The sequence below is a fragment of the Canis aureus genome, chromosome 18 (genome assembly GCF_053574225.1).
Source record: "Canis aureus isolate CA01 chromosome 18, VMU_Caureus_v.1.0, whole genome shotgun sequence".
Taxonomy (NCBI): Eukaryota; Metazoa; Chordata; class Mammalia; order Carnivora; family Canidae; genus Canis; species Canis aureus.
The window spans coordinates 25286053-25301173 of NC_135628.1; the positions used below are offsets into that span (position 1 = coordinate 25286053).

The following is a 15121-nucleotide window of genomic DNA, read 5'->3' on the forward strand; positions in this document are numbered from 1 at the left end:
TTTTTAAAATAAAATCTTAAAAAAAACACAAAATAAAAGATAACCCACATTTCTCAAGAGGCAATATAATATGCTAAAGAAACCACTATATGTTTTAAAAAAGTATAACTTCTATGCTGAGACAGGACATGTAATGGAATCATATAAAATGCTCAACTAAAATCAGAGAAGGCAGAAAGAAAAGGAAAAAAAAAGGGTAAGGAAGATTGCAGTAAATTTAAAAAAATGACTAAAACGGTAGATTTTAATCCAAATGCATCAACAATAATCTCTTTGAATTTTCTAAATACATCAATTAAAAGACAGAGCCTGACATAGTGGATTAAAACCCAACTGTCTGTTGTCTGTAGGAAATCTGTCTTGCTCCAACATAAAGGGATGGAAAAATTAAATAAAGAATCACTAATGGAAAGAGAGCTGGAAAAAAACACTTCTGTTTTTTTTCACACTTCTAAATAAGTAAATAAATATAAAAATACAAGTTAATAAAATGTGTGAAATATAGCAAAAACAGTGCTTGGAGGAAAACTTATAGTGCTGAACACATATATTAGAAAAGGATTAAGATCTAAAATTAATTATCTAAGCTTTTACCCTAAGAAACTAGTGAAAGAAGAGCAAAATAAACAAAGGAAATGAAAATAAACAATACAAATTAGAGCAGAAATCAATAAAATTTAAAACAAGAAACCAATGGGAAAAAAAATCATCAACCAAATTTGATTCTTTACAAAAATCAATAAAATTTATAACCCTGTAGACAGGCCAATCAGGAAAAAAAGAGAGAAAGCACAAATTACAATGTTAGTAATTAAAGAAGGGCTATCACTACTGATTCTATGGGCATTAAAGGACAGTAAAACACTATGATGAACAACTGTATGCCCATAAATTTAAAAATTCAGATGCAATAGGCCAATTCCTTGAAAGACACATCTACCAAAAACTCATACAAATATAACAATATAATATAATAGGTCTATGTCTAATTTAAAAATTGAATTGACAATAATCTTCCAAAAAGAAAGCACCTGGCTCAGATAATTTTGCTGATGATTTACAGATTTAAAGAAGAAATGCTATCAATTCTCTATAATTTCTTCCAGAAAATAGAAGGAAAGGGATTACTTCCTAACCAATTTTATGATGCCAGCATTAGCCTAATATCAAAACCAGGTAAATTATTTAAAAAAATAAACAAACCCAAGACTATATACCATATCTTTTATGAGCATAGATGTAAAAATGCTCAACAAAATAAAAGCAAATCAAATCAAACGCGCATGTGTGCAAGTCTGATTCAACAACGAAAAGTAATATAATTAATTCATCTTATCAGAAAGTTGATGAAAAAGCATATGATATACCAATAGATGAAAAAGAAACATTTGACATAGTCCAACATTCATTTATGATAAAAATGCTCAGCAAACTAAAATACAGGAGAACTTCAAGTTGATAGAGAATTTCTAAAAATGAAACCTCTAATATCCCACTTAATGGTGAGAAATTACATGCTTCCCACTCCCCCACCTCCCACCTACTGGAAACATGACACAAATATTTCCTTTCACCACTTCTATTCAACATTGTACTGAAAGTCCTTAAGACTTTAAGTGCTTTAAGACATGAAAAATAAATAAAAAGTATACAGAATGGGAAGGCAGAAATAAACAGTCTTTGTTCACACATGGCATGGTCGTCTTTGTAGAAATTCCCGAGGAATTAACAAAAAGACACCTAACTAATAAGAGATTATAACAAAGCAGCAAGATACAAGGTTAATATACAAAAGTCAATTGCTTTTCTATATACCAGCGCTGCACAACTGGAATTTGAAATTTACAATACACACCCTTTACATTACTACCAATAAACTGAAGTGCTTAGGTATAAATCTAAAAAGTTATACTGAAGATACATATGAAGAGTTCTCCATATTCTGATGAAAGAAATCAAAGATCTTAAAAGTAGACAGAATTCATATTCATGATAGGAAAAGTCAATATTGTTAAGGTGTCATGTCTTCCTTTCTGTGATTCTACAATCAATCAAAATTCCAGCACATTATTTTTGCAAATATTGAAAACTTGATCCTAGAGTGTATATGGAAAAGCTTAAGATCCAGAAGAGTCAATAGTAGGTGTACGGAAGAAGAAGGTGAAAGGTTGACAATACTCAACTTAAAGACTTGCTATAAAGCTGCCACTAATAAGGAAGGTATCATATTCACAAAATAGACAATAGATCCACAGAAATATGCTATTGATCTTTGACAAGTAGTAAAGGCAATGGAGAAAGGATAGTCTTTTCAACAAATGGTGCTGGACAACTGGGTATTCACATGCAAAAGAATGAAGCTGGATCCCTACCTCACACTATATACAATAATTAACTCAAAAATGGATCATGAACCTAAATGTAAGAACTAAAACTATAAAACTCCTAGAAGAAAACATAAGGGTAAATCTTCATGAACTTGCGTGAAGCAATGGTTTCTTAGATATGCCATCAAAAGCACAAACAAAAAAGCAAAAACACATAAATTGGATTTCATAAAAATTAAACACTTTTGTGCTTCTGAAGATACCATTGACAAAGTGAAGACAAGCCACAGAATAGGAGAAAATATATAAGTATACGATATATGTCCAATAAGAGTATAATACTCAAAATATATAAAGAGCTCCTGCAACACAACAATAAAAATAGCCCATTTTTTAAAATGGGCAAAGGGTTTAAACAGATGTTTCTCCAAAGATGACATATAAAAGGACAATAAATATATGAAAAGATGCTTAACCTCATTAGCCTATGGGGAAAAGAAAATCAAAACCACAGTGAGATACTGCTTCATACCTACTATGATGGCTATTATCAAAAAAAGAGACAAATGTTGGTGAAGACGTGAAAAAATTGGGTCCTTTCTACATAATTGGTAGAAATGTAAAATGGAGCAGTCACTTGAAAGCAGTCTGGCAGTTCTTCAAATATTAAACAGAGAGTTACCAAATGACCCAGGAATTCTGCATCTAGGTACGTACCAAAGAGAAATGAAAAATATACGTCCATATAACAACTTACACTGAACATTCACAGAAACATTGAACATCATGGCCAAAAAGTGGAAATAACCTAGATGTCCATCAACTGATGAGGGCATAAATATGGTATATAATATCCACAAAGTATTATTCAGTCATAAGAAAATGAAAAACTGATACATGCTACAATATGGATGTACCTTAAAAACATTATGCTAAATGAGAGAAGCCAGGTACAAAGGCAAGATATTTTATGATTCCATTTATATAAAATGTCCAGGACAGGCAAATCTATAGGGAGAGAAAGTAGATTAATGACTGCTAGGAGGTAGGTGGGAGGGGATGCTGGGGAGTAACAGCTAATAAGCACGGATGTTCTTTTTGAGATGCTGAAAATGTTGTAAAATTGATACTCTGTGAGTGACCTAAAAAAACACTGAATTATACAATTAAAAAAGGTATGTGGATTATATCAAAAACTTATAAAAAAAAGGTAGAAATATTACCATGTATTAATGAACAACAATGAGTGGATGTGTTTTAATAAAGCAGAACAGTATCTTACATAAATTCTACTTTTATATCACAAAAAGGAAGAATAGTATTAGTAGAAACTGAAATTGGGTTAGTGATATAGAGGAACTCTGTAATATCTTGCAACTTTTGTGTAAATAAATTAAAGTTATCCCAGAATAAGTTAACATTTATTTTAAAAGCTTGTTTTTTTTTTTAAAAAAAGGTTTTATTTATTTATATATGAGAGAGAGAGGGAGAGAAGGAGAGAGAGAGAGAGAGAGAGAGACAGGCAGAGGGAGATGCAGGCTCCATGCAGGGAACCTGACATGGGACTCGATCCTGGGTCTCCATGTCCTGGGCTTAAGGCGGCACTAAACCGCTGAGCCACCCGGGCTGCCCAAAAGCTTGCTTCTGATAAAGAAAAAAATAGGGGGAGAATGTTGCTAATAATTGAAGCTAAATGATGATCACAGGGAAACTTAGAACTATTTTCTTTACGTTCATATATTTGAAAAACTTCACTATGAAAAGTAAAAGCAAAGAAAGAAATTAACCAAACGATCAAGGCGTTAGGGAAAAAAAAACCCCAGGTGTAAATATATTACAAAACTGTTTTCTTATATGGTCATATGGTGTTTCGAATACGGACATGTTCTCTGTCCAGCTTGTCAATGATGTACAAAGCAGCATGCCTGTGGTCCTCTAACCCTGGCCACTTGGATCACTTGTCACTGGCAGGTTGCGATGGCACTACATGTGAGCACGCCTGCGAGCAGACCTGAGAGCCCTGTGCCCACTCGCACTTAGCCTTGGTCCCAGGGCTGTCTCTGCCCGGCCTGTTGACTGGTGCAGAAGTAAATCCACCTGAAAGCCATCTCAAATGGACTCTGAACATGTGTGAGAACCCCTCGCAGGGCCTGTAAAACAGATTGCTGGGCCTACCTCCAGAATGTCACATTTAGCAGGATGTGGTCTGTGGCCCGAGATTTCGCATTTAAATGCGAATCCCAGCTGATGCTAATGTTCTAGGAACCACCATTTGAGAACCACTGATTTATAACAGGAGCGGCAAACGCTTTCCATAAAAAGCAACATGGTAAATATTTCTGGTTTTGCAGGCCATACCATCTCTGCGGCAACCACTCACCCCTGCCATTGACTTCTTTCTACATTTTCAGGCCTCCTCTGTTGTTTTGGGGCTTTTTTTGTGTGTGCGTTTTTTTTTGTTTTGTTTTGTTTTAATGGTAATCAACCCTCATTTTAATTATTTTTAGTGTTTTTTTCTTAATCTCTGTACATAAAACCATACATTTTCCTTTAAATACTAGTCATCACCAGCTATGATCCCCTGAATTTTTCCAGCATTATTCCATTACTGCTCCTTTTGGGTCTTTGCCCTGGCTGACAGGACACATTCCTGCTTCTCTACTTCTGTTTTCCATGACTCGCATCTCTTCGCTTGTCCTCATCACCTGCATGAAAGCAGATCTAGAGCTAGCCCATCTCCAACTGGAGGCCCAATGCTAACTACCTGTTTTAACACAAGTACCCTTGAATTGTTCATTGTTCATGTACATCCTCATTTTTCTCAATTAGATCAGACATCCCTAGTGGGCAGGAATCCTATCTTACACTCCTGAGTCTAAGCACTATAACTTGTGCAAGGCAGATACTGAATAAGTGTTGATGCAAGGTTTCTTAATTTTTTACCTTAAGTTTCTCCAGATCTGGCCTTTCAATACTGACCACCTCTGCCAGGAGCTGGGCTTCTAGACCATCTTCTGTGACCGTAAAATTGAGGAGGGTTGTCTGAGCCTGCAATTCAGGCTTATAGTGCGGATTTGCCAGTTTTGTGTGAAGGATAAGGCGAAAGTTCCTGTTAAATTCACATTCTTTGTCTCCAATCCTGATGTACCTAAAAAGGGCATGATACAAACATTCAGGAGATTTCCACAAACCATAACTGGTAATTAGGTGGCATTCCATTTCTTCTATTCTGATAATGTTACCTAGGCTGTAAGACCAGGTGATTCAAGATTATTCAAATACTGTCTCCCTAAAGTATAGAAGAAACTGGAATTATCCCCTAAACCTCTACATGATTGTTTACATGCAAAATGATGATAATACTACTCAACTCATGACATATTCATAAAAAGAATATGCAATACATCACATGAAGGTTGTACAACAACAAACATTAGCTTCTATTACACTTTCTGTGGTTAACCTTACATTAAACATTGCTATTCTTAAAGGATAAAATGAGTATGTGTTTGGATATATCTGTGAATTAACTGTATATAAATATATTCAAAATTCATATATATATATTAAAAATATGCATATACTTTAAATTACTCTCCATTTCAGTATTTTTGGCCCTGGCTCAAAAGCAAAGTTTAAGAAGCTTCCCGTGAGGAATGCATGAGGGTGGGATCTCAGTAGCCATGGTTCTGTCCTATATATCCCTGTTCCCTCAGCCACGGGGACCAGAAGTGGGCACTTCAAAATACTCCAATTAGAGTGAGCTGTCCTGGGATTTAGGATTGGAACAAAGAGAAGGGAGAGCTGCAAATGGAACCCATAGTTCATGTTGATGACACCCTTTCCTCCTGGTAAACCGGCACAGCAGAGAAAGACATTCCTGGTTTCCCAAGGAAGATTCAATCAATATTTGGGGTCAAGAGCATGCAAAGGGGGCACGTTCTAGATTTTATGGGCTTCTGGGTCCCATCTTCCTCGACACCTGGCTGCATTTTTTTTTTTTTTCTGGCTGCATTTTTAACCCAGTTGCCATGACGCCTTGCAGCCTTGTGACACAGGCTTTGTTTGGTTTAAGCTAGATGGAGGTGGTTTCTGTAATTGCAAGCAAAGCTCTGAATGAATGCAACCTCTCCCTGAGCAGAGGGGCTTACTTTTTTCTACTCCAGATATATGGGTCTAACTTGTAAGGACTTCTTCACCCAGGCTCTGTTGCCCTCTGGATTGTGGAAGGGCTTTGGCCAATGGAAGCATTAGCAAGACATGGCAGGACAGGAGAGGGAGTTCAAAGCAGATCTCCTGGGCCTCAGTGCCATGGTCTGGTGGAGGTTGTGTCCTGCTCCGATCGTATTCCAGGTTTGGGATGGTTCCCTTCCCACAGCTCCGATCACAGGACCAAATAACACTTTCAGGCCTAGAGGTGGTAATAGCTTCCTGCTGTTGTACATCACTGGTTGCCTGGATTCTTCTACTGGGTTCCACTACCCTTCCCTTTGAAAATTCTTTCTGTGAAGGGTCACTGTATTAATTCTATTTTAAAAATTCCCAGCCTACTTTGTGGTCTTTTTTTCTGCCAGGAACCTGCTAGGAGGATCCAGGAGAGGGGTTTTTATTATTTTTTTAATTTTAATTTTTTAATTTTTAAAATTAAAAAAAGTATTTTATTTCTTTATTCATTCATGAGAAACAGAGAGAGAAAGAAAGAGAGGGGGGCAGAGACAGAAGGAGAAGCAGGCTCCATGGAGGGAGCCCAATGTGGGACTCGATCCCAGGACTCCAGGATCATGCCCTGGGTCGAAGGCAGGCACTCAACTGCTGAGCCACCCAGGAACCCCCAAGAGGGGTTTTTAAGCTCCCACACAGACAAATCACAAATACTGATATTTCTCAAACCCTTCCATCAAAGATGTCTGAATTGCATAGGAGTAAAAATACATGTAAAAAGCCTAGGACTGAGCCTGAAACACAGAGTATCTTCTCTGTCTTCTATTTTATACTAAATACAAAGATTCTTCATTCTTCCATTGTCAGTGCATAAAGGATTTTTTTTTTTAAGATTTGACAGAGAGGGATCCCTGGGTGGCGCAGCGGTTTGGCGCTTGCCTTTGGCCCAGGGCGCGATCCTGAAGACCCGGGATTGAATCCCACGTCGGGCTCCCAGTGCATGGAGCCTGCTTCTCCCTCTGCCTGTGTCTCTGCCTCTCTCTCTCTCTCTGTGACTATCATAAATAAATAAAAATTAAAAAAAAAAAAAGATTTGACAGAGAGAGAGAGAGAAGGAGCAGGGGGAGGGGCAAAGGGAGAGGAAGAAGCAGATTCTCTGCTGAGCAGGGAGCCCTATGTGGGCTCGATCTCAGGATCCTGGGATCATGACCCGAGCCTAAGGCAGATGCTAAACCGACTGAGCCACCCAGGTACACCTAAAGTATTTTAATTATAGAGGTATCCTAATGATGACAATGTTATCCAAAGGCCATATTTTTTTCATGTAAATACAGTATTTTTTTAAAATACTACTTAATTTCACTGACCTATAGGGGATATGTTACTTTACTAAATTTATCAATTTTGGAAAATTAAATGAATTAAAAAGACAGACACTGAACATCAAGTTCAACATTCAGGCAACATCCTTTTTCTTAAAATGTCACAATACTTGCAACAACTTTCTTTAAACTTGAGGAGAGATGCCCCAAATTTGTGATGTGGCAATATTTTAGGTTGCTGCTGGTGGATGTTTCACAATTTTACCTTGCTCTGAGGTTAATCTATTGTGCCACATAGTGAGGAAAAGGCTTCTGAACCCCTAGCCATTTTATCTGACTAGGCACAATTTTGTAAAATCACTGTGGTGTGTAATGATTTTTCAAAAAGTCATCGTTTTCTTAAATCACTAAAGCTTTCATCACAAAATCCCTCTTAGTCACTACAGCTAAGAATCCCAAAAGACTGATAAGATTCATGACCTCTTCATCCAACTCTCAAATTTTGTTTGCATTGTAATGATCTCATATTTGTAACAAAAATTTCACAGTTTTTGATTAAGGGTCTAAGCTTGAAAAAAGATCTGCCAAACAAGCCACCATTGGAGAAATTCTTTATTAAGTTGAATGATCAATCCATTCATGTTATCTAGTTTTGGGTTGTTTTTACTATGTCAAGACTTCCTACTCTTTAATGTTACTTTCTAGAAGAGCGAAGACCAATTTAGGTAGCAACTTTCTTCTAAACCAGTATGTATTTGTATACCATGATTCCCTCTAAAAAAAATAAAAAACAGGGGTGCCTGGGTGGCTCAGTCTAACAAGTGTCTGCCTTTGGCTCAGGTCATGATCCCAGGAGTCCTGGGATCAAGCCCATAGTTGGACTCACTGCTCAGCAGGGAGTCTGCTGCTCCCTCTCCCTTTGCCATCCCTCCACTCATGCTCTCACTCTTGTTTGTCAAATAAATAAAATCTTTGAAAAAATAAAGAAATAAAAATAGAGTATTCACATCGTTATCAGAAAGAGTGAGAAAAAAAAGAGATGAATGAATTACGGGGCAAATGTTATAAACGAACTAGAGAGCAGCTGTTGGTGCATCCAATGAGAACAGGGGCCCAGAGGCCTTGGTTCATAGGTCATGGAAATGACACCATCTGTTCACATGTTTGCAAATATTTTCCAGCTGATATCATGCTCATCAAAATCATCATGTACCTTATTGATAATTTCTTCAGTTCTTGGTTTTTATAGTAAAACATGTTACACCCAAACATTTATTTACTCAAAAAGCAATTAGTGAACACCTACACTATGCCAGGCTGTCGGAAAGTCTTGTAGGCAGTGGGCATATAACCAACAGGCACACATGCACTCTGCTCTCACAAACATTACTTAACTCTCTCATAATAGGAACCATGACTATAAAATCTTCCATACTGATGCAGCCATTCTTTCTGTTTAGTCCGTTCCATAAATGAATACACTCTAAGTGCCTACAGTGTGACAGCCACATCAAGATCAAAGATCTGCCCCATTAAAAGATAGGCAAAGAATGCAAATAGACATTTCTCCAGGGAAGATATACAAATGGCCAAGAAGCATCTGAAAAGATGTTCAACACGATTAGTCATCAAGGAAATGCAAATAAAAGTCCCAGTGAGGTGCCACTTTACACCCACTGGATGGCTAGAATAAAACAAACAAAAAACCCCAATAGGTTGCAGCAGTGTTGGCAAGTAGAGAAGTTGGAACCCTCATATGCTGCTGAAAGTAGTTTGGCAGTTTCTCACAACCTTATGCATATAGTTACCATTTAATCCATATAGTCTACTCCTAGCTATATACCCCAAAGAATGAAAACACAGGTCCATATAAGCTCTGTATACAAAGGTACATAGCAGCATTATTCATAATAGCCAAAAAGTGGAAACAACCCAAATGTGTGTAAGCTCATGAATAAACTGTGGTACATCCAAACGATGAACTGTTGTTCAGTAACAAAAAGGGAGCAAGTCCTGATAATGCTACATGGATGGACCCTCACAACATAGTGACAAGCAAAGGAATAGTCACACACGTCCACATATTTTATGATTCTACTAATAGGAAATGTCCAGAATGGGCAAATCTGTAGAAACAAAGTACATTAGTGAGTGCCTAAGAGTTTCAATATAAAACTGACTGTGGTAGGGGACCCTGCGTGGCTTAATCTGTTAAGTGTCTCTTGGTTTTAGCTCAGGTCATGATCTCAGGCTCCCAGGATCGAGTCCTGATATGAGCTCCATGTTCAGTGGGGGTCTGCTTGAGGATTCTCTCCCTCTTCCACTATTCCTCCTTCCTGCTCAAGTGAACTTACTCTAATAAATAAAAATCTTAAAAAAAAATAAAACTGACTGTGGTGATGGCTGCATATTGCTTGAATATACTAAAACCCACTTACTTGTGCACTTTAAACAGTTAAATTGCATGGCATGTGATGAACAACAACAGTGTTCCCAAGAAAGAGAAAAAGGACAACAATATCAAGAGGTCAATTGGTAACATTTGGGCTTTTATCAATCTGCAAGGGAAGTAATTATGCTAACTACAGCTTCTCAGAGGTTCATGCTTGCCTTTTGAGCACAATGAGGCACGTCACAGGTTGCTCTTATATAAGAATATCTTTCTTGGTTAACTCACTTCTTTTTGACTAAGACATATTCAACCATAGTTTCGTTTGGGCCGTCATCAAAATTTCTCCCACTACTTGCGCATCTCTTTCCAAGGGTTTCCAAAATTGATCCTAAAGGTAGCTTTGAGAAAGCTCTTTTTTTGCTTGCACTACTCACTGACTAGCTTTTAAAGGAACCTTCAAGAGTAATTACTATACCTCAGGTTCTCACACATAAGCCACACCAAAGATGATCCTCATTTATAACACCACAGTAATCAAATACAAACTTTAAATAAACCTCCGGTACGTCTTATGATCTTCTGATGGCTGCTCCATCTTGATCTGAATTCTTTCCTCCTTAGAGCAGCATCTCAGAAATGCCAGGCCTGTCACAACTGTTCATGACTTCAGATTCCATTTTTCCTAATTTGCTTATGAATCTTTACTTAAACATTTACCTCATAAACTTCCTGTTTTAATCACAAACGTCTATCGCCAGATGAAAAGAAAATGGAACTATCTTTACAATTTAAAAATGTGTGTTTAAATGAAGAACACTGGACAAACCAACTCCACGGTTTTCCTGATTGTTGTCCACTGGGACCGCTCAGCGTGGCCGGCTTAGGAACTGAGGTAAGAAGTTTCATTTCGAGGTCTGTGAGAGTATGTGCATGTAATGTGAGAATCAAAACAAGCCCCACAAGGTGACTAACTTCCTTTCAGAAGTCCTAGGATTCAGGCCTCAGGGAGAAATCTCTCCAGAGCAGGGGTTGGAGAACTATTTCTATAAAGGGCCAGAGAATCAATACTTCACCTTTTGTGGGCCACGTACATCTTTCCCAAATATTCTCTGTTAACAACCCTTTAAAAACCATTCTTAGTTCACGGGTTGTATCAAGACAGGTTGTTCACCTATCACCACTCTAGAAGATCACATGGTTAGTGGTGTGAGCATAATCTTCTTGCAGGGAAATAGAGGCTCATTACGCTCGATTTCCCAGTACCACCAAGCTATAATTTTTCCAATCAGCTACTACGCATAACATTGCTTCCCAGCCTAGGCTCTCAAGAAAAACAAGTCTAAGACTGGCCAAAATGAAGCATGAGGTTTGAACGACTTTGCTTCTGGGTATAAGTGACAAATGCTTCCAACTGGTTAAATACTTAACAAATACCTAGGTCAAAGCAATGCTCCATAATGTGGCTCAGAGATGACGCTGTGGCTCAAATTTCTCCTGTACACCTATGTATACCCTGAAGTGTTCACAAACCCTGGTCTGGAAGTCAGAAATCAACCTGCTTGAGGGACAGGTCTGATTTTCTTGGTGAAGAGACAGTTAGTTAATCAGAGGAAAAGAGAAGGATGTCTGCCTCTAAAATTGGCTTTTATATTTTGCTTGGAAACATTATTTCATAGGTTCGAATTTCCCAGGGATAGTAAATTATCCTCAATTGGGGTGTTTATGATCTATGAAAGGCAAGAACTGCATAATGACTCAGTGGGTTTTATCATTGCTGCTAGGTTAATTTTTGGTTAATCTCCTATCTGGGAAAATTAAACAGACCGCTAGTGCTCTCTCATGATTTGAAGGATCCAAAAAACAACGGAGTTAACCAGAGGGGTGGGAAAAGCAAACAATCACTTGGTTGTTTCTGTCAAAGACATGAGTCCAGAGGTTATGACTTCTAGAATACAGCAGGCAACTACGAGCTCCTGAACTTGAACTTCAATGAAAAGCACTAACACGTGTGAAGAACAATTAAAACTTGCAAGTGTGGCTATTATCTTAAAGCAGCAGTTCTTAACACATTTTTGGGCCCTGTTCCCTCCATGCATGGGATTTGCCCCTGACACCATATCTCAGTGAGAATCAAGTGGGGCAGAAATCTCTGAAGCTGGGATGGAGTTGCTCCCAGAGGGTTTTTTCATCTCTCCAAAGGAGTGATCACCACCTGCCCCTTTTTCTCAATGCCTAGTATGGAGGTTAGAAACGGATTATATGACCTCAGATCAGAAATAAAATTATTTTCCCCAGTACGAACACTATGGTTTTACTGGATAGGATGAATCAAAAACATTGTTTTACCTAGCTGACTTATTGTTTTAGAGCAAGAAGGGCCCCTGGAGATTATTCTGGTTTCCTTTATGGACCCAAAATGTTTATGACGTGTCCAAGGTCACAGAGCTTAGTGGCAGAGCTGGGACTAGAACCTGGGTCTCTAGACTCCTGGTATAAAGTCCATTTCACTGCATCACACCGCAGGTTAATTTGCTCTGTTTGATGGTGACAGCTTGTAACCCCAGCCTCCATCATTCACAAGAGGGTACTGAGAGGATATGATTGACGCAGTAACAATCTATGGCCACTAGGGAAAAAAAATATAAAGATACAGCTCAGAGAACATGCCCTGCTGATCTCTGCTTAGAGATTCTGTCCTTGTTTATGAAGGAGAATAGCACTGATTGTCGAGATGCCCAGGACTAACCAAAGAGTTGAATTTCTGATAGATATTTTCACAGAATGAATTAACTCATAAAAATTTTAAATCATTCAATGTACAGAAAAATTTTCTATCTTCTGGCTTTAAGGAAAAAGAATACTCTTTCAAATATGCCAAAATGCTTACTAGTTAGCTGAATAAATTATTATATAAAAGGCCATCATCTGCATTTTAACCATTAATTCAGTTTTCCATATGTCACATTTACAAAAAAAGAAAATCAGGTACATTGGGAATTTAAAATTCTTTCAGAGTTTATTCAAAATCCAGCCAAAAGGTGTTTTAGGATAAAGATTCCTAATTTCTTAAAGTCACAGAAGGTTATTACTCCTGTAGAGGACTGATATAAAAATACGTAAAAATGAATTCATGTCTAATATTCACAGCACTTCTGTGACAAACATGGGGAAACATTTCTCCCAGCTATGCAATTTCCTTGAAAACCAGAATCTCTGTGAGTTGAAGGAGCATTAGCTCAACATAATCAAGATGAGAATCTCAAATTGGAGATTATAATCTGGATATTTTATATGTCACACAGGTATCTGGCAACTGTGGAAATATCTTTTACTTTCATTGGAACTCTTCTCAAGATTTAGTGTAGCTGCTGCTGCAAATGCCATCAGTCCTGGATCATAAAAACCTAAATGACTTTCTCTACTGATTAGATATTCTGAGTACATGAACAAACACCATCATTATTTTTTATTGCCATCTAAAACAAAACTTGGAAAGGCAGCATATTCAATTTAGAACAAGGACCTGCTGCAAGGATGACTGTTTTCAAAAAGATCTGCAAAACCTTTCTCACAATGCCCTTTGGAGAGACATTTCCTGTGATACCAGATTAGCATACCGAAGGTCCATGCTCTAAGAAGGGCAATTCAGGGCAGCCCCGGTGGTGCAGTGGTTTAGCGTCGCCTGCAGCCCAGGGTGTGATCCTGGAGACCCTGGATCAAGTCCCACATCGAGCTCCCTGCATGGAGCCTGCTCCTCCCTCTGCCTGTGTCTCTGCCTCTCTCTCTTTCTGTGTCTCTCATGAATAAATAAATAAAATCTTAAAAAAAAAAAAAAGGGAAATTCAGACAGCTCATAAGTTCCCTGAACTGGAGAAGTCTCCAGCTCTCTGAGCAGGGCCTGTTGGTCAAGGTGAAGAGATTGCGGGGGCTGTTTTGTTTTTAATTTATCTATTCATGAGAGACACAGAGAGGCAGAGACATAGGCAGAGAGAGAAGCAGGCTCCCTATGGGGAGCGTGATGCGGGACTCATCCCAGTGGGATCAGGACCTGAGCCCAAGGCAGATGCCCAACCCCTGAGCCACCCAGGTGCTCCCTGCAGGTGGTTTGAGATAAGGAAATAATATCATCGCACTAGTTGGGGGGGGGGGGGGAACCACACTCAGGAAAAGAAAAGGAAAAAAAAAAACTTTTCAGAGGACATCTAAAAGCCTTACTGCATGTCCTGCTGCTTAAAATGAAGCACTTCTGGAGGAGGCCTGGGAGCTGTGACTGCTGGGGCCTGGGAGCACAGTGGCAGGACCTGGTGGCACAGCAGGCAGTGTTACCTAGCAACCCCAGCAGGAGGGGCCGCCCAGTTGGTCAAACCCTGCTCCCCCAGAAAGGTCTGGGCTGAAAGCTGCGCAGCTGGCAAGACAGCCCAGGAGAAGGAGGAAAGAAGTCCTGAAAAGAAATGAGTTAATTGTCTTGCTGCTTCATATAGTTAATATAACCAACACGTCCTTCTCGGAGAAAAGCAAACTTAAATTAGATTCTACAAAAAAAAAAAAAAGACTCGTGTTGCAGGGACTCCAGGTACCTTTGAAAGAAAAAAGGAAGCTAACAAAAGAAAATCAGAGATTATTTCTCTTCTGAAATATAGAATATATATACACATTACATATATTATGATAAATATGATAGCACACATGTCTTTTTTAAAATTACACTAATTCTTTTTTTTACATATGTCTTTCAATATATATTTCATATTTCAATATATTCCCATATTTAAATATTATAATGCAGCATGAAAAAGAAATCTTGGTTCTGTTTGCATTTTTTTTTAAAGGAAATTTGCTTTTTTTTTTTAAAGAAAAGATTTGTAAAAAAGATTCTTTATCTGTGGCCTGTTTGGAATTTGCCTTCACATGAAGTACCA

General features: G+C 38.2%; 1 protein-coding gene across 1 annotated transcript in view; it reads right to left on the reverse strand.

Annotated features, from left to right (window-relative positions):
- Positions 1-15121, reverse strand: part of DNAH11 (dynein axonemal heavy chain 11) — a 324061-nt gene that overhangs the window by 46645 nt on the left and 262295 nt on the right. Inside the window, 1 exon segment of the mRNA XM_077856567.1 lies at positions 5271-5475. Within this exon segment, the coding sequence (XP_077712693.1) occupies positions 5271-5475 (205 nt within the window).